Source organism: Cryptomeria japonica, chromosome 7 (assembly GCF_030272615.1).
Source record: "Cryptomeria japonica chromosome 7, Sugi_1.0, whole genome shotgun sequence".
NCBI classification, from domain to species: domain Eukaryota; kingdom Viridiplantae; phylum Streptophyta; class Pinopsida; order Cupressales; family Cupressaceae; genus Cryptomeria; species Cryptomeria japonica.
Genome location: NC_081411.1, coordinates 526,440,452 through 526,461,187, shown reverse-complemented (window position 1 = coordinate 526,461,187; position 20,736 = coordinate 526,440,452). Strand labels below are relative to the sequence as shown.

Here is a 20,736-nt window from a genome sequence, read left to right as displayed (position 1 = left end):
ATAATCCCATGGAGTTCTCAATTGCCCCCATTTTCCTCCGCAGTCTTGCATCTCTTATTCTTCTTTCTAAATACCTCACGACTACTTCATATATCTTCCTCATTTATCCCTTCCACCCTAATTTTTCTTCCTCTAATTTTCTTTTTCTTTCCTCACATAATCAATTCTGATTCTGATTCATGTCTTATATAGGATGTATCCCTCCTGAAACCAGATGTTGTGATCTGATCATGTCTTATATAGGATGAATCCTTCTTGAAACCAGATGTTGTGATCTGATCATGTCTTATACAGGATGAATCCTTCCTGAAACTAGATGCTCCGATCATGTCTTATACAGGATGTATCCTTCCTGAAACCAGACGTTGTGATCTGATCATGTCTTATATAGGATGGATCCTTCCTGAAACCAGACGTTGTGATCTGATCATGTCTTATACAGGATGAATCCTTCCTGAAACCAGACGTTGTGATCTGATCATGTCTTATACAGGATGAATCCTTCCTGAAACCAGACGATCTGATCATGTCTTATACAGGATGAATCCTTCCTAAAACCAGACGCTCTGATCATGTCTTATACAGGATGAATCCTTCCTGAAACTAGACGTTCATTGTGATCGATCATGTCTTATATAGGATGAATCCTTCTTGAAACCAGACGTTGTGATCGATCATGTCTTATACAGGATGAATCCTTCCTGAAACCAGACGTTTGTTGTGATCGATCATGTCTTATACAGGATGAATCCTTCTTGAAACCAGACGTTGTGATCGATCATGTCTTATACAGGATGAATCCTTCCTGAAACGAGACGCTCTTATCATGTCTTATACAGGATGAATCCTTCCTGAAACCAGACGTTGTGATCAATCATGTCTTATACAGGATGAATCCTTCCTGAAACCAGACACTTTGATCATCTTTGTCTTATACAGGATGAATTCTTCTTGAAACCAGACTGAATCTAGATCTTATCAATCAAATCAAATCAAATATATTGGGATATCAATTTCGCAAAACTCCAAAGGTCAAATACCTCAATTGATCTCTCGAGGGGGCATCACCATACCGTAATTTATAAATCAAGAGCTAGGGCATCCTATCAAACCAATATCAGCATCAAAACAAGATTATTCTTTGAATCAATGTGTCATCACACCTCACTTCAAAGAGGGGCAAAATGTAGACACTTAAAAATAATTATTTTAATTATTTTTAATTCCTCACATAATTAATTAATTAATTATGTTAATTAAAATTCTTCTCAATATTAATTAAATATAATTAATATTGTCACTATAGCATATGATTTATTTAATAAATCAATCCCTTTCTTTATTCTTCTAAAAAATCAAATCCTCACAAATCTTCCTCTTAGCTAATTAATTTCAATTAATTAGTTAACCTACATGATTCCTACAAATCATCTTCTTAATTCAATATTAACCTAATAAATTCTTCTAGAAACTCCCTAAACTCACTTAACATTATTCTTCTAATTTTTTATTCCCTCCACTCATTCTCTCTCCTAGTCAAATTCTCCTACAAATATAAATCCCACCTAACATTTCCTCTAATCCCCCTCCTAATGAGTCGTTAATGGCTAATCATCATGATTAACCACAAAGTCAACTCTTTGTCCTTTCATCCAGCCACTAGCTTTAAATGCTCTTTTTCTAGATGAATGTAAGATTTTCGAAATCTCACATTCCTCTAGGCATTTCCCTCTCCCAAGGAATTTTTAATTCCTTTTTATTCTTCTAATCCCCATAATATCCATTTTTTAAGAATTTTTAATTCCTCCAATGCATCTTGTAGAGTGTGGAGATACGAAATGCCTTTAAGGAATATTTCTTGGTCTCCACACCCTCTCTTGGAGCTTGTGTGAGCTCACAAGTAAATCTTAGCCCTTCATCTCGAATTCATCCTAGCCATCCGTTTTCCTCTCCTCTTCCTATAAAATAGGGTTCCATCCCTTCATTCAAAAGATCTTGAAATCCAGTAAGCTTATGCTGCCCTTTTGAGCCCAGGAAATCATCTTGGCAACTTGATCATCTCATCCTTATCATTCATCCTTATCATTTGTGCACAATATTGGAGAGCCATCCACATCCAGCAATCAAAGGAGCACATCAAGTGGAGCATTATCAAGGGGTGCCTTCACTTCATCAAGCTCAATTTGAAGGAGAAGGTAAATAGCAAGGTGAAATGGTCTTTTAATGATATTTTAGCATTCTGCATGTTTATTTCATTATGTTTTGATCAGTTTACCTTTCAAATCTGTTTTCCCCTCTTCACAAGTATCCCAGGACATGAAGGCATTAATGGATGTTATTCTGACAAAAGGAAGGAAGAGGAAAGAGCCTGAAATCTTCATTGAGCCTATTCCATCAAACTCTAGAACTGAAGATGACACACCTTTAGCATTCAAGAGGGTATTGAGGAAGAAAGGTGAGGAGAGTAAGGAGGAAGCAAGGAAGAAACTGCTAAGGAAGGTCACAATCAAGGTAAAGGCAAAGAAAAGAGCTCCAAAGGAAACACCTTCTGCTCCATCTGGTACTAGAAGAAAGAAGATGGATGACATTGACCTTGCAATTATATCCGGTAATGTAACTATTATTCCACCTAATACTTGTGCAAAATTGGTAGATGAAATCACTAAGGATGGTACATTGAAAAATGTACAATTCTATTATGAGCACTTAGATGATGATGAGCATAGAGAAATTGAGGAATCAATTTTTTTATATCTGGATATATTTAAGAAAGTTTTGTCGGAAATTAAGAAGCAAATACCGACACAACTATATGATAATTTAGATACTAGGATATTATCAGCTATGCAGGAAGACAAGCGCATAAAGATTCAAGTGTTATTGACTACTTGTGGATCAATTACTCCAAATGAGTTGGGTATGACACTTGCAGTTGCAGACAGAACAATCTTTCGAAGCAAGCACAATAGAGTTAGTCTTATGTTAGGTAGGGTTAATGAAATAATCAGTGAGACCCACAAGGCATGGGTTCAATTCTTTATTGAAAACCCTGGTTTCTACACTTCACCAAAAGCTAAAACAGACACTATTGACGTCCCGGTTGAAGGGAAAGGCAAAGGTATAGTAGGTACCCCATCTATAATTTTTAAAGATAATAAGGCATTAGATGTAGAGCCCACGATAGAATCTAATGTACAAGACACAGAGGTGATACCAACAAATGTAGATATACCGATAGATTCAGAGAGTATACAGGTTACAAATATTGAGGACAATAGTCCTCTGGATCAGAATGTACAGGTTGAGGATATAGCTCATGTGGAACTGACAGTAACTGATACTGCACCAAGTGGTGAAGCCACTGGTGTAAAAGAGGAAGCTATTAAAGTTAACAAACCATCAAAGAAGAAGGGAGAGGAATCCAACAACAAACCGGTAGCTAGCACATCATTGTTGTCAATTGACACCTCATAGATAGAGAAGAAGAGCATAACTGAGATGAATTCTACTGAGCTCGTGATGATGCCTGCTGAGAAGATGATGAAGGAAGGATCTGTGGACAAAGGAATTATTGATCAGTTAATCCCAATTTTGCATAGACTTGTCTCAGAGTGCCATTTTGATAAAGGAGCAAGCCCATCCGGTAAGCTCAAAATAATTATTGAGCACATTTCTAAGGATTTTCAATCTTTACATCAGATATCTAATTGGCAGGCATTTGAGAGATTCACACAAGCTAAGAGAGCTACTTTTAATCAGATGATTGAATCAGAGAAGAAAGAGATTTTCGACAAACTGAAGTTAATTGATAATGCATTAAGGCAATGTATTAATATATATAGAGTATACTATAACACAAGATTACTTACTGCAAATATAGATAAAGGGATTAAGGATTCACAGGAGAAAATTGTAGGTATAGTCAATTCTTTTGATGTCTCCAATTCTTTGACTACATCTATTGATGGTCAGATTTCCATATTGGAAGCTCAAGTTTCAGGTCTTGAAAGGGATATAGACAAAATCATTAGGAGAGCTAAAGAGCTCAGAGGTTTGGTGAGTCCCCGGTTGGACTCCTTGAGTGTACATAAGAAGGAATGCATTGATATGGTTGGTAAGCCCACACCGGTAGAGCTTAAGAATAAAGAGTCCTATGCTCCCATGCTTAATGGACTTGTATCAGTTGTTGACAAATTCAAACTAGGTTGGGACACTTATCTAGAGCTTTTCTAGAAAGCCTATCCGGGAATTTTTAAGTATATTCAGCTCCGATAAGGTATTTTGGGACACATTCTTTGTACACAATTTCATTCTTCATCCCAATTTTTGGTTTTTTTTTTGGCATTAATGTCAAAGGGGGAGGTATAGGTGAAAAACATATTCTTGACATCAGGAGATATGGAGGTATGGAATATTGGCACAGATCATGATCATAGATGGATATTCAACACAGGGTGAGCAGTCTCGGGGTGAAACCAACAGATGGAAACCATTATCAATTTTCACATGAGTGTTTCCATCAATGCCAAAGGGGGATATTGTTGGAAATTGACACTCATTTGATTAGTTTCATTGGTTGTTCACCGGTATACACTTCATCATCACCGGCACTGGCATCGACATGTATCTTCACCGGTAGGAAGGATTCTATGGGTACCATCATTGCAGACCGACATGATTTACATTCATGGTACCGACATAGGAGGCCGACATCATTGGGAGATCCGGAAATCAACAATTCGTTTTGATATTTATGTATATATGTGTTGGTGTAAATAATTATTCATCTTGGATATTATTACACTTACTTAAGTTTACTTAAGAAATGCATTTCATAGTAGTTTGGGTATGAGACACTCGGGTGTTTGTACCACATTGGGATAGTGTGTGTAGGAGAATTTCCACCTTTTATGGTGTTGATCTTGTTGTTACACTCCACATTCAGTGGGTGATCTACCTCATGTGGACTATTATATTATTTCTCCTACCTACCCACACCTATTTCCTACCTACCCTTGTTTCTTATTGAGCCACATGTCATGTTTGTGTGCTCACATATCCCTAGCCTTGCCTATATAAGCAAACTCATCTACATTGTATGTAATTGATATTATTGATCATTTTCTATTGATGAGAATACAGTTTATTCTTGTCCTATATTGTGTCTCTATTTTGTACATTTCATTGAGCTCTTGATCTTGGCAAAATCTCACATGGTATTAGAGCCATTGGGGCTTCATTGATTCGTCTTGAAGAGGCATTATTGCGACGTCAAGAGGCAGATTTGAAGAGCAGCATCTTTTGGAGGCGTCCTAGACCAGATCCGACCTTGTCATTGCGTTTAGGTGGCCGTTTCCATGAATTTTAGTTATAAAGTCGGCCTATTTTGGTGAGAAATTTTTTTTCGCCAATTTTGCAATTATTGTATGAATTTCAAAAAAAAAATTATATTTTTCGAAAAAAAAAAAAAAAATCAAAAAAATTGTTTTAGGGGGGTCCGCAGACCCCCCCGTGACCCCCATACCGCGTCTGCAGGTCTGTCGACCGTACCGCTACAAAAACTGCTCACCTGCCGGCGGATCTCCCCACTCCCACCGCGTCCTGCCTGCAGCATCCATCTCCCCGGTGGCAGTTCTTGGTGACCTCCCCGGCAACTTCTGTATCCCGGTGGCGGCTCCACAGTCACCGGCATCGGCGGCTCCTCCCAACACTGGCCCCCGTCACCGGCACCGGCGACAGTCACCGGCATCGGCGGCTCCTCCCGGCACCGACCACAGTCACCGGCACCCCCGGCACTTGCCACATCGCAGTCCAGTCACTGGACCACCTCACCTGGTCAGCGCCACCACCACATCAGCTGCAAAATCACCCTGCCACGTCAAATTTCCGTACAGCCACATAATATTTTTTGGCCAACCAGATCGTGCCACGTCATCAGTCCGTACTGTACGGATGCCCAGTCAGCAGGGAGGTGAATTTTTCATGACGGTCATATGGTAGTCAAATTTAACCCTGTAGTTTTATGACGTCATCATTTTCCAAAAATTTTGCAAGCCCCTCTCATTGAGCTTTTTGATTTTGCAGTTCAACTTCAAGTGGCCATAACTTGCTCATTTTTGCTCCTTTTTGGGTGCAATTTTTTTTGAAATGGGCTAGAATTTCGTGTAATTTCACGTGGTAGAATTATTTTTTGATTTTGATGGACAGATGTTTCAGAATTCTTAGTTTTTGGTGACTGTACCTATCCAATCCTCATTTCTGCAACTTCCAGGTCTCCGTTTTGGCTCATACGAACTCCTTTTTAGGTGCCATTTTTTTTGAAAGTGCGTTATTTTTTGTCTACTCTCAGAATATGCTATCAGTTCACAGCAATTGTGGGTAGAAATTGTACTTTCATCATATGGTCAAGTTGATGAGATTAGGGGATATCAAATTGATAGTGATTTCACCATGTTAGATCCCAAGAACTTTGATACTATACAAGATTATGTCACTAAGGCAAATGAGTTGAGGGCACAACTCAAAGATTGTGGCATTGATAAGAAGGATACTCAATTGATATTCAACTTGATAGGCAAGCTTCCACAAGAATATGCAACATTTATTTCTAGTTTCCAAACCCATAGGATGACAATGGGTTCAAGCTACACAATGCCTAAATTTGATGCTTTCAATGAAATGTTGATGATGAAACGAACTAAGTTGATAAGCATGGGCATTCTTAAGGCTTCTAAGTCTCAAGCTTTAGTGGCAAATCAAGGGAACAAAGGAAATCAAGGAAAGGACAACTCAAACAAGAAGAAATGGCAATCAAAGCCTAAAGAAAAAGCACCATCTTCTCCACAACAAGGAGATTCATCCTCTTCCAAGAGAGATAATTCACCAAAGAGGGAGAGACCTACTTGTGCTTATTGTAAAAAGATTGGTCATGAGGAGCATCGTTGCCATTTTAAGAAGATTGATGAGCTTACACATATCATCAAAAAGCATAACATTGATTTGCCTAAAGTCTACAAGAAGGATGATTCATCAACTTCCACTTCCTCACATTCAAAAGGAAAAGGGAAAGCATTCATGGCTTCTACAAGTGGGAAGACTCACTCTTTTGGAACAAGAAAAGGAAAAGCTCTATGTGCTACTATTAGTCATAATTTAGAGAGGTGGCTTCTAGATTCAGGGGCTTCTCATCATATGGCATCTTCGCAGTCTATGTTCTCTACATTTGAGCCTTGCACCATGCCACAGATTTTGATGGACAATCATACATACATGGATGTGATTGGGAAAGGATCTATTGACATTGGGGATAACTCCTTCAATGATGTGTTGTGTGTACCCCACTTGACAAACAATCTCCTTTCTATCTATCAAATCACACATGGCACAACTAAGAGGGTTGTGGAGTTCACACCTGAGTCAGTTTTCATTAGAGACTTGGAGACTAGAGCTATCATTGCGACTGGGGTAGTTGATCATGCATCTCGGTTATACTCCTTTTCAGATTTTGTTGATGATGATGATTTCACATTTGATGATTCTACACATGATGATCACACTTCTTGTGATGGTTCAGTTTTTGAGGAGAACTTTGGACACTTGAACATGGGGATTCTCACATGTGACCCCATTCTTAAGCCTTGTATTTCATCTCCTCATATTGATATCACATCACTTATTGCACCTGATGATGCGGATAGTGCAACAGTTTTGCCTTCATGTGATTCAGTGCAACAGGATATTCATTGTCTTCCAGCTTCAGATTCATGGGATGATTACTTGACAGATATTGCAGGTTTGTTTGTGGAATCCTACATTGCAGATTTGGGAGACATCATTGATGACATTCATCTTCTCTTTGATGAAGGTGATCCTTCTTCGATTGTTGCGAGGGCACACTCTGACCCTCTTGTTCATTCTCTACATGATCATTCTTTCGAGGTTGACATGATTGTGGATACTTATGTACATCAGTTGGAGGAGGTCTCTTTATGTTTTGAGGAGACATGTGAGTCTTTGGGACATGTTCTACATCCATCTCCACTAGATCTTAGAGTGCCTTTTTTAGCAGTGTGGCATAGTTTACCACCTTTGGAGGGGGTATCTTTCAGCATCGACATGGGGACACTTGAGCAGTTTTCAGAGATTCCTTTCATCATGAGTTTTCTTCATACATCTTCCCTTCATGATTGGGGAGACTTCATGGATACACCTTTGGTTTTGTTTCTTCCTAAGGGGAGGAATGTTGTTCGACATTCCTGGAGTAGTTTCTTCATACATCAAGCTTCTATCATTGGTGTAGATTCCACATTGAGGGGGGGCTTCCTAGATTCTCTTCTTCTCTCATATGGGGGGGACTTTTTCCTCACATGGGGTTTTGTCCTTCACATTCTTCTATGAGAGTTCTCTTGTATGTTTTTCATCTCTCTTTTGGGGGAGGGTTTTTTCCCATTGGGTTTTTCTCTCTTTCCCCACTTTGTGAGAGTTTTCATTGCATTGGTTTGCATGCATTTGCATTTGTACATGGGTACCTAACATGGCCTCGTAGCCGGGACCCATCTTGCATTGCTTAGTTGCATTGTAGACTTAAGTGCATTCCCCTAAGTTGCACTTAAGGGGGGGTGTTGGTGTAAATAATTATTCATCTTGGATATTATTACACTTACTTAAGTTACTTAGGAAATGCATTTCATAGTAGTTTGGGTATGAGACACCTGGTTGTTTGTGCCACATTGGGATATTATGTGTAGGAGAATTTCCACCTTTTATGGTGTTGATCTTGTTGTTACACTCCACATTCAGTGGATGATCCACCTCATGTGGACTATTATATTATTTCTCCTACCTACCCACACCTATTTCCTACCTACCCTTGTTTCTTATTGAGCCACATGTCATGTTTGTATGCTCACATATCCCTAGCATTGCCTATATAAGCAAGCTCATCTACATTGTATGTAATTGATATTATTGATCATTTTCTATTGATGAGAATACAGTTTATTCTTGTCCTATATTGTGTCTCTATTTTGTACATTTCATTGAGCTCTTGATCTTGGCAAAATCTCACAATATGTAATGAGCTGACATGTATAATCATTTTGTAATTATCTATGTAAGCCGACATGAGTCATGAAGGATTGTAAGGGTATATAAGTCAGTTGATTAGATCATTTTGTGCGATGGAAGAATGTGGTGAGAGATATGTTAGGATATGATGGAAATATTTGCATATGAGGATGTTGTAATGCGAAGGTTATTTTGGTAAGGGTTTGGGGTTTTAGAACCGGAACAATCAGAGCTTGAACCGAAACTCTATCAGGCATAGCAGATGCATTAAATGAGTTCAGTTTTATGTTTTCTTATTAAAAGTGACTGTAGTTAGTGAGACTCCTTTGTGATGAGCAATGTGCTCTAGGTTGTAAGCCTTCATGCATGTGCAGGTCCCCATATTATGTAATATCTTTTCATATGGCCAGTAGATTGATATTGTGGGTCACAAATCACACTGTGGTTTTTCCTCTTTGAGGTTTTCCACATATAATTATTTGTGCTATGGTATTCATTTGTTTGATTGGCTTATTGATTGCTTTACTTCTTTCAATTATGTATGTATCGATTTATGATTGGCATGATTGAATCCTGGATTCTTATCGTTCTGGATTCATTGGGATTAAGAAAGTCGAAGGCGTTAGGCAGGTTGGTTGGCGGAAAATAAGCTTCTGCCCCATATATCGAGTCAAATGCGGGTATGGTTGTTCATCATTTTTATTTCAACTAGTGCTCGATCCGCTGGTTGTTGAATGCATGTTATAATAAGGTTAAAATTGAAAATTCATGTAGAACACTGATTCACCCCCCCTCTCAGTGTTCTTGGATTCTAAAAATTGGTATCAGAGCCTTATGCCTCGGAGGAAGTCTAGCAGCTTGAGGGAGATCCTCAATCCAGAATCTATGAATATGAGTATGGAGATGAAACTTTAGGTTGCACTTGAAGGCTATGATGTTGAAAGGATGAAGAACTTGAAGTTACAAGATGAATTGAATTCTTCCAATCCTATAGGAGATGCTACCATCTATTCAAGCTAGGAGGAAGGAAATCCTACAAAATAAGGATAATGAAGAGAAAGATGCCCTTAATGAAAGATGTCAGAAGTTGAGTCAGGATAATATGTTCATGAGGAATGAAATGCAAGCTCTAACTTTGAGAATGTCAAAGGAGATTGAAGACCCGAAGATGAATGAAGAAAACCTTGGGAGATCTCTGAAAAGATAGATATGAAGAATGCATCCGGTTGGCTCATGAAGATGATATTTTGAGAACAGAATTATTGCAATCTCAAAGCAATGAACAAGAACTTGAGAGACAAATGATAATACTAAGAGATGATCTGACTATTACAAGTAAGTATAAGGAAAAATTCAAGGTTAGTTCAGCACAACTTGATGAACTATTGAAATGCCAAAGATAGAATGGAGATTCCAGTGGACTTGGATTTGAACAAGGTCAAAGCTCTGGTACTGCAAATTAAGATCAAAACCAAAAGACACCGGTAAGGCAACTTAATGCTTAAAAATTTCATGGTAGATGCTTTGTTTCTAATAAATTTGGTCACATGGCTAGGCAATTTAGAAATAGAGCCAATCAGAACTATAATTCTACTCCAGGTCAATGTTCTAAATGTAATAAGTATGGTCATAAGACATAAGATTGCATAATGAATGTTAAATGTCATGCATGTGGAAAATTTGGACATATGGCTAATCAGTGCAAGTCAAGAAGTTATACCGGTTATGGCAAAGCAATTCAAAAGAACAATGTTACATGCTATGCATGCAACAAAATTGGACACATAGCTAAGTTATGTAGAAGAAAAATCCACCGGTTAGCAATGATGGATCAAATGATAAAGGGAAAGAGAAGGTCAATGAAATCTGACAAGATTATATCAAGAAATGGGTCAGGGAGTCAAATGATCAATCAGCAGATGGGAATGCTCTGGTTACTCGACCAATAGAGGAGGTTGCTCCTGCACCGAAAGGAAGCTCATCTAGTAACTAAGGTAGATGCCTTAGGGATAGGAAAAATTCATCATAATACTGCTTAAGCCCCGAGAAAGAGTTACGGAAGATGTTCCAGACATTGGAAATGTTTATCCGGCATGGAGATGTCTGACCGAGATCCGGTATGTTTCATGGGAAGTCATTCATATCAATGATAGATTAGGGTTTCTTGAAGGTTGAATCCACTTCATTTTTTATCACCTTGCATTCAGAGTGATACAAAGCAAGTCTAACGTGATTCAGTGCAATCAGATATCTTCTTCAGCAATTTCACCAACAATCGGAAGAGTTCTTTAGGGTTTCACCGACAACCATTTCTCAAGTAATTATCAAAATCATCTTTCATCATGAAAGCGAGATTATCCTTTTCACTTGCTTATATTTCAAATCCAACTGTTGTCGAGGCTAAGGACCGTTCCAGACTGATTTTCAAACAATGCCCACATATTGCCACCTTAGGTGATTCAATCGACACATTTTCCCATGTTCCGGAAGGAGTTGTTTATGTGGAAGACGTTAGAGCATACATTCACTGCCACATTGAGGATCTGGGTACCAATGACATCAAGAGCATGTATATGAGTAAGTTGATGGGAGAGTTTGGAAAGATCAAGCCCGAGTATAAGAACATTGAGGATCTAGGGTTTAGTGACATTCTGGATATTCCTAAATTTGAAGATGAGATCATCATATATGTATTGAGCAGAGTGCATATAGAATTCATCTGGGTGGACAAACCTTACAAGATCATGAAGGAGGCCATTAGGGCCATCATTGGTTTGCCGCAGATTGGTCAGCATCCAAAGAAAAAGATTTCAAATGATCAGGTTAACAAACTCATGTGTGAAAATTTGGACCGACGATCGATGAGGGTCAACACCATTACTAATAGAGACATCAAATTTGGCAGAATGATCATTGGGTATAAGGTAACTCAATCCAATCGTCTCAATTCTGTTTCTAGCTCCTGCATATATATCTCACATAAGATCATGAGGGAAAATTAAAAGATATATCTCTATGGATGGATGTTAGATGAGTTGTTAATCAGCCTAGGGAAGATCAAAGGAGAGAAAAAAGGGCACACTCCGGTATGGAATCTTATTGCCTGCTTGATGTTATTTTTCATTAATGAAACTCCCAGTTTTGGGAAGAGACGGTGGGTATTTGATATCTCGGTACGAAGACAACTAAAACAATCTATTTCTAATTTGGGTAGTTAGCGAGATGATAAGATTTGGGGTTACTTCAAGGCATTTTAGAAGGCAATTAAATCTAGAGAAAGGGTTCCAAAATAAATTATTGAGAAATACTCAAACGAGATCTTCTTTATGGTTAAAAAGGATGAAACCATAATGGAAGTAGTTAAACCTTGGAAGATATGGATAGAGGAGATGTGATAGGAGATTGATGTTGAGATTTTGGATGCTTATGCCAAGATGTTGATTGATGCTCCTATTAATGAGACTAAAAAATCCTTTGGTACTGCAAAACAAAAGAAGCAAGAGGTTCAAACTGAATTCAATCGAAAGAAGAGGGAGATACAACAAGGCAAGGTTAGCAAATTTATTGAACAAGTATCCCAGGACATCAAGGCATTAATGGACGTTGTTACTGCAAAAGGAAGGAAGAGGAAAGAGCTTGAAATCTTCATTGAGCCTATTCCATCATACTCTGAAATTGAAGATGACACAACTTTAGCATTCAAGAGGGTATTGAGGAAGAAAGGTGAGGAGACTAAGGAGGAAGCAAGGAAGCAATTTCTAAGGAAGGTCACAATCAAGGAACCGAAAAAGAAAAGATCTCCAAAGGAAACACCTTCTGCTCCATCCAGTACTGGAAGAAAGAAGATGGATGAAACAAACCTTGCAATTGTATCCGGTAATGTAACTATTATTCCACCTAAGACTTGTGCAGAATTGGTAGATGAAATCACTAAGGATGGTACGTTGAAAAATATACAATTCTGTTATGAGCACTTAGATGATGATGAGCATAGAGAAATTGAGGAGGCAGTTTTGTTATATTTGGATATATTTAAGAAAGCTTTGATGGAAATTGAGAAGCAAATACCGACACAACTATATGACAATTTAGATGCTAGGAGATTATTAGCTATGGAGGAAGACAAGCGCATAAAGATTCAAGAGTTATTGACTACTTGTGGATCAATTACTCCAAATGAGTTGGATATGACACTTGAAGTTGCAACCAAAACAATCTTTCGAAGCAACCACATGATAGTTAGTCTTATGTTAGGTAGGGTTATTGAAATAATTAGTGAGACCCACAAGGCATGGGTTCAATTCTTTGCTAAAAACCCTGGTTTCTACACTTCATTGAAAGCTAAAATAGACACTACTGGCATCCCGGTTAAAGGGAAACGCAAAGGTAAAGTAGGTACCCCACCTACAATTTTGAAAGATAATAAGGCATTAGATGTGGAGCCCCTTGTAGAATCTAATATATAGGACACAAAGGTGATACCAACAAATGTAGATATATTGATAGATTCATAGAGTGTATAGGTTACAAATGTTGAGGACAATAGTCCTCTGGATTAGAATGTACAGGTTGAGGATACAGTTCATGTGGAATCGACAATAACTGATACTGCACCAAGTGGCAAAGCCACTGGTGCAAAAGAGGAAGCTATTAAAGTTAATAAACCATAAAAGGAGAAGGGAGAGGAATCTGACAGGGAACCGATAGCGAGCACATCATTGTTGTCAATTGACACCTCACAGGTAGAGCAGAAGAGAATAAATGAGATGAGTTCTACTGAGCTCATGATGATGGTTGTTGAGAAGATGATGAAGGAAGAATCTATGGACAAAGGAATTATTGATCAATCAATCCCAATTTGCATAGACTTGTCCCGGAGTGCCATTTTGACAAAGGAGCAAGCCCATCCGGCAAGCTCAAAATAATTGTTGAGCACATTTCTAAGGATTTTTAATCTTTACAGCAGATATCTAACTGACAGGCATTGGAAAGATTCACACAAGCTATGAGAGCTACTTTTGATCAGATGATTGAATCAGAGAAGAAAGAGATGTACTAATATATATAGAGTATGATGTAACATAGGATTATTTACTACAGATATAGATAAAGGGATTAAGGATTCATAAGAGAAAATTGTAGGTATAGTCAATTCTTTTGATGGCTCCAATTTTTTGACTACATCTATTGATGGTCAAATTTTGGTATTGGAAGCTCAAGTTTCAGGTCTTGAAAGGGATAAAGACAAAATCATTAGGAGAGCTAAAGGGCTCAGAGGTTTGGTGAGTCCCCGGTTGGACTCATTGAGTGTACATAAGAAGGAATGCATTGTCATGGTTGATAAGCCCACACCGACAAAGCTTAAGGATAAAGAGTCCTATGCTCACATGCTTAATGGACTTGTATCGGGTTCTGACACATTATAATCAGGTTGGGACACTTATCCAGAGATTTTGGAGAAATCCTATTCGGAAATTTTCAAGTATATTCAGCTCTGGTAAGGTATTTTGGGACACATTCTTTGTACATAATTTCATTCTTCGTCCTGATTTTTGGTATTTTTTTGGCATTGATGTCAAAGGGGGAGGTATAGGTAAAAAAAATATTCCTGACATCAAGAGATATAGAGGTATGGAATATTGGTACAGATCATGATCACAGATGGGTATTTAGCTCAGGGGGACAGTCTTGGGGTGAAATCGACAGATGGAAACCATTATCACTTTTCAGATGAGTGTTGCCATCAATGCCAAAGGGGGAGATTTTTGGAAATTGAAACTCATTTGATTGGTTTCATATTTTATCATTTATGGCAACATATTCCGGCTTCATTCTTTGGTTTGCTTGTTCACTGGTAGACACTTCACCGACACCGGCAGGTATCTTCACCGGTAGGAAGGATTCTATGGGTACTGACATTGCAAGCTGACATGATTTACATTTAGGGTACCGACATAGGAGGCCGACATCATTGGGAGATCTGACAATTGGCAATTCATTTTGATATTTATGTATATAAGTAATGAGCCGACATGTATAATCATTTTATAATTATCTATGTAAGCCGACATGAGTCATGAAGGATTGTATGGGTATATAGGTCAGTTGATTAGATAATTTTGTAAGATGGAAGAATGTGTTGAGACATATGTTAGGATATGATGGAAATATTTGTAATCGAGGATGTTGTAATGGGAAGGTTATTCCAATAAGGGTTTAGGGTTTCAAAACCGGAACAGTCAAAGCTTGAACCAGAACTCTATCAGGTATAGCAGATGCATTAAATGAGTTCAGTTTTATGTTTTCTTATTCAAAGTGACTATAGTCAGTGAGACTCCTTTGTGATGAGCAGTGTGCTCTGGGGTGTAAGCCTTCCTGCATGTGCGGGCCCCCATATTATGTAATATCTTTTCATATGGCTAGTGGATTTATATTGTGGGTCACAAATATCACCGTGGTTTTTTGTCTTTGAGTTTTTTCACATATAATTCGCTATGTTATTAATTTGTGTGATTGGCTTATTGATTGCTTTACTTCTTTCAATTATATATGTATCGGTTTACCGGTTGGTGAATACATGTTATAATAAGGTTAAAATTGAACATTCTAGTTGAACACTGATTCATCCCCCCTCTCAGTGTTCTTGGATTCCAACAAAAAGAGTAGGAGGTCACTTTGATACTAAGTTATACTACTAGTCATCTATTTTGGAGACAAAAGATACAACTAAAGTCACCTCTCATAAAAAAATATAGGATAATTGATTTCTCTTTAATTTATTCTATACTAACAAAATATTTTTATTACTTTTCTTTAGAAGAACAAAATCTAGCATATAGTTGAAGATACTAATATTAGGTTACTATTTTTGGGTATTTGGATAGAGAAGGCATATGTGGAGTAACTAACATTAGATGTCAAAATAGTAATAACCTCATTAGGTTGTAATAACCTATATATTTTCTACTTTACCCTTTTCTACCTTCATTGATGAAGTGTGAAGCACTTGTTGATAAATAAAATAAAATACCTAGTTGCTTATCACCATATCACTTGTTTTACCTCCTTAGTCTTCTCATTTGAGAATTCAAATAAAACTATGACCTAGTAAAAATATCGCTTGAATCTAAATGGAATATTTTCATATTCTAGAACCTACTTCCATACTCTCCCTTTCTTTCCTATCTTTAACCAAACTTCCTCGAGCAACCTTTTCAATAAAGAAAATTTAACTTGAAATTGAGTTGAAGTATAATGGATCAAACCATCCATTTTAGGATTTATTAACAAGAGTGACGATAAAAAAATTACCAATTCCTTGGAAAAAATGCATCCACCCAAGATTAAATTATCAAATAAGACAACCTAATCTAAATTGGCATGACTATGAAATTTCTATTCGTAGGGATAAACTCTAGAAATGTTGGTTTCAATAACACCATTACTTTATTCCCATAGCATGGGCCGTTAGCTAAATTAGTCGCTCTATACTCAATACCTTTATATAATATGAAAAAAACTTGAGGATTGGGGTAAATCTCTATAAAATATTTTAGATTGTTTGATGATATTTTTTAATCCACAAGTGAAAATTAGCTAGGCATGACCACAATGCATTAAATATACATAATCCATAACATAAAAAAATATGTTCAGTATTAGTCACCTCTTGCCCCTAGGTAATTATAAAAAACTCGCCTAATAAAGGAATGATATTCAATCATCACATTTGGAATACCAACCCTACTTTTACATTTTTACCTTCCACAATACCATCTCCTTTGTCATATCAATATATTTTGAGTGTCATCACCAATGATTGTCTTTAAAAATCATCATCATGTACAACACGAGTAGGATGGAGCGACGGAGGAGATTAGGGCTTCGACCCAGGGAGTTGCAGGGTTTCCGATCACATGGGGGGCTCTCCCATGAACGAAGATTTGAAGGTCAGGGAACACGACAAAGTAACAAGAAGTTGCGACCTGGAAAACGCCCATGGCAAAATCCAAGCAAGGTTTGGGAGGATCAGAACAATTTTTTTTATCCCCAAAAGTAATGGGGGGAGGAGGCGAAAGCCAGGGAGCCCAAATTTTTTAGAAGTGAGAACTTCAACAGCTATGGACATCGTAATAAAGAATATGGACCTAAAACTATCTGGCAATATTTTCAAGAAAAAGAGTGGCAACCCAAAAGAAATTTGCAGAAGACGATCAATGTCCCATAGAAAAGAGAGGGCACGAGGCCGGAGAAAGTTTTGTTGATGCTAGATAATAAAATTTGGACCGGCTCAGTGGTTTTTTTCTGGGAGTGGGGTTTTTTTTATGAAATGCTTTGGTGACTAGCCGTCTGTGGGAAAAATGAAAGGTCGGTGTGCCAAAAATTGGAATTGCAAAATCGAACTAAAAACCCTACCAAATGGCTTCTTCTTGTTAACTACTGATGATGGTAAGGATAAGCAGTGGATTTTAAATAGTGGGCCTTTTTTTATGGGCGGTAGGGGACTGCATATTAGGGACTGGGAACCCAACTTCAATCCCTTGCTGGTGTCGATTGAAGAGGTTTCCATCTGGCTACATTTATATAACCTCCCCAGAGAGTATTGGAACGAGGAGTCCTTCCAAGCAATAGCTAACAAACTAGGGTTCTATATCAAAGAAGATGAAGCTATAGAATCAAAAGACTTCAGTATGTATGCATGAATTTGCATTGGTTGGAAACCCCACAAACCACTACCAGAACACATTGAGATCATAACCAACGCAGGGCAATGGCTACAAAAGTTTGAGGTCGAGGAAACAAATGAAAGATGCAAACACTACAAAAAAGATGGACACACGAAGGATACATGTTTGGTTGGCCCAAAAGGAAAAAATGTGGAGACAATGATTGAAGATGAGGTAAATATTTTTGTGAATGAAGCAAATGCAATGGGTGGGAAGGGAACAGTAAATGACACACCACAGCCTCTGCAACAACCTTTCTTTCCAGGGGAGGGCTTGGTGGCCATTGACAATAGAACCCATGAGGAGGATGAAATAGTATTGGATGCTTCTCTCATAAACAAACATATGGAGGCTACAAGTTGGGTAGAAGAAGCTATAGTTAGAGTGGAGAAAGTAGTAGAGATCCTGGATGAAGCAAAGTCCAAAGCTTCACCTCCCGTGGAAATTGGACTAATTTCCGAGTTAGTCCAGAAGACTGAGGATGCTCAGAATTTTGTACCTGAAAAGGATGGAACTAATGAAAGCAGAGAGTTTGATGATGATGATGATGAGGATGAATGGGGACAGATGGATGAGGAAGACATCTTGGAAATAAGGACAATAGAGCGAACAGAGCCTCTGTGTAACAAGGTGCGTATGGGGGAAAAGAAATCCAGAGGTAGAAAGTCAAACTAAGTTAGAATTGCATTGGCTGGGAGTGCTAAGGGACAAAGCAAACTGGTCATAGGGAAGGGAGTTACCCTTCCTGAAGGACAATGAAAATCATAACTTGGAATGTTATGGGTTGTAATGCCCCTGACAAACGTCGATTGATCAAACGAGGTTTGGATCAATTAAGGCTGGATGTAGTGTTTCTACGGGAAACTAAGCTTGATGAAGAGGAAGCTAGTTTTCTCATGAAATATTGGAAGCAGTGGGTAGGGATCTTTGTGGACTCGAAGGGAGCCTCGGGAGGTTTGGGTATACTTTGGAACCCGACCAAACACAAGGTAGAGGTAATCGTTGGTTCCCGTATGTGGCAGGTGTGTAAGATTCATTCCTTTCCCTTGAATGCAGATTTTATTCTGATTAATGTTTATGGCTCGACAAATCCAATTCATCAAGGTAACTTTTGGCAACCCCTCTCTTCCCTCATTCAAGAACTGGAAGAAGGAATTATCATTATTGGGGGTAAATTTAATTCCATTTTGGATTTAAATGATAAAATGGGGGCAAGAGAAGACCTTCTTCATCCCAAGTAAATTTTCAAAATTTTGTGATGGGCAATGGTCTTAGAGAAGTCAAATCCAAGGAAGGCCAGTTCACATGGTCAAATCATAGAATTTTTGGGAAACATGTAGTAGAGAAGCTTGACCACTTCTTCCTGGGAGGGTCTTGGGCAGATTCCCCTTTACTTTTTGTCGCAAATGTCCAACCGATGGTTGCTTCAGACCATTTACCAGTGGAACTCATCATTGCATTTGATGGCCCTCCCATCAGGTGCCCCTTTAAATTTGAAAAGATGTGGTTGAGGGAAGGGAGTTTGAGAGATTTAATTATGGAATGGTGGTCTGGGGCCCTTGAGGTCATAGGTACTATGGCCTTTGTTTTTGTCAAGAAATTGCAATTTGTTAAATCTAAAATCAAAGAGTGGAACCCCACTAAATTTGGAAACATTTTTGCCAGTAAAAGAGATCTAGAGGAGAGGATGACCACATTGCAAGAGGTTATAATACAAAATGGAATGTCCTTTGAGACCTTTTTGTAGAAGCGAGATCTCAAAAAATAATACAATGAAATTTTGGCACGAGAAGAGATCTTCTGGCGGAAAAAATCGAGGGAGTGCTGGCTTAAGGAAGAGGACAGAAATGCAAAATTCTTCCATGACTCGGTCAAGGTGAGAAGGTCCTGGAACAAAATCACATCCATTTATAACAGTGAAATTGTCTTGCTGGATAATTTGGAGGATATTAATAGAGAGGCAGTTAAATTTTTTTTGGCATTACTATCCAAGGAGAGAAATATCAATGTAGAGTACCAACAAAATGGACTCAATGTCATTTCGGATCTGATAATAGAAGCACAAAATCAGGCACTTATGAAACCAATCCAGTTTGAGGAGGTTCGGAAGGCAGTCTTTAGTATGGCGGGTGACAAAGCTCCGGGTGGTTTCCTAATGTTTTTCTATCAAACTTTATGGGATATAATAGGAAAGGATGTTTGGGCAGTGGTGGAGGAGTCGTGGAGAAAGGCGAATATTGCAAAGGAACTAAATTGCACGCTTCTAGTCCTTATCCCCAAGGCAGATCATCCTACTTCTTTTAATGAATTTAGGCCAATTTCATTGTGTAACACCATTTGTAAAGTGGTAGTGAAAGTGATTTCAAATTGGTTGAAGCCAATTCTTAACCACATTATTTCAGAAGAACAGAGTGGCTTTGTCCTAGGTAGATCGATTGTTGGAGGAATAATAATTGTACATGAAGCTATCCATACAGTACGACAAGCAAAGGTGGATCGAATGTTGATCAAACTAGATATCAGGAAAGCGTATGACATGGTGGATTGAGAATTTCTGCTCCAGGTTCTGCACAGATTTGGTTTTTCAGAAGAGTGGATTAATTGGATTCGGGTCTGTATATGGGGAGTGTGGACTTTTGTTATGGTTAATGGCAACCCACAAGGTTTCTTTCAAACTACTCATGGGGTCAGGCAAGGTGATCCATTATCACCCTTCCTCTTCATTATTTTGGCTGAAGTGTTGGGAAGATTAATTAGCTTTCAGAAGCACCACGGATCTTGGAAAGGAATTAAAATTGTGGAAGGTATGGATCCATTAACACATCAACAATTTGCAGATGATACCCTTCTATGTGGACAATCTTCACTTCAAGAGGCCAGAGTAATTATAAGGACAATAGATACCTTTTGCAGGGCTACTGGACAATAGGTCAATTGGGCAAAA

The 20,736-nt window shown here is 38.2% G+C and overlaps 1 protein-coding gene across 1 annotated transcript; it reads left to right on the top strand.

The window, feature by feature from the left end:
- The first annotated feature begins 17,951 nt into the window (after window positions 1-17,951).
- LOC131072395 (uncharacterized) lies at window positions 17,952-20,340 on the top strand. The gene is made up of 2 exons (XM_058008520.2): window positions 17,952-18,422; window positions 19,738-20,340. The coding sequence occupies exons 1-2, from the start codon at window positions 17,952-17,954 to the stop codon at window positions 20,338-20,340; spliced, it is 1,074 nt and encodes a 357-aa protein (XP_057864503.2).
- The last annotated feature ends 396 nt before the right edge of the window (window positions 20,341-20,736 follow it).

Coding starts and splice junctions, on each gene's coding strand:
- LOC131072395 (XM_058008520.2), top strand. CDS start 17,952: ATGATTGAAGATGAGGTAAATATTTTTGTGAATGAAGCAAATGCAATG. Junction 18,423..19,737: donor CAGAGCCTCTGTGTAACAAG/GTGCGTATGGGG, acceptor GATAATTTGGAG/GATATTAATAGAGAGGCAGT.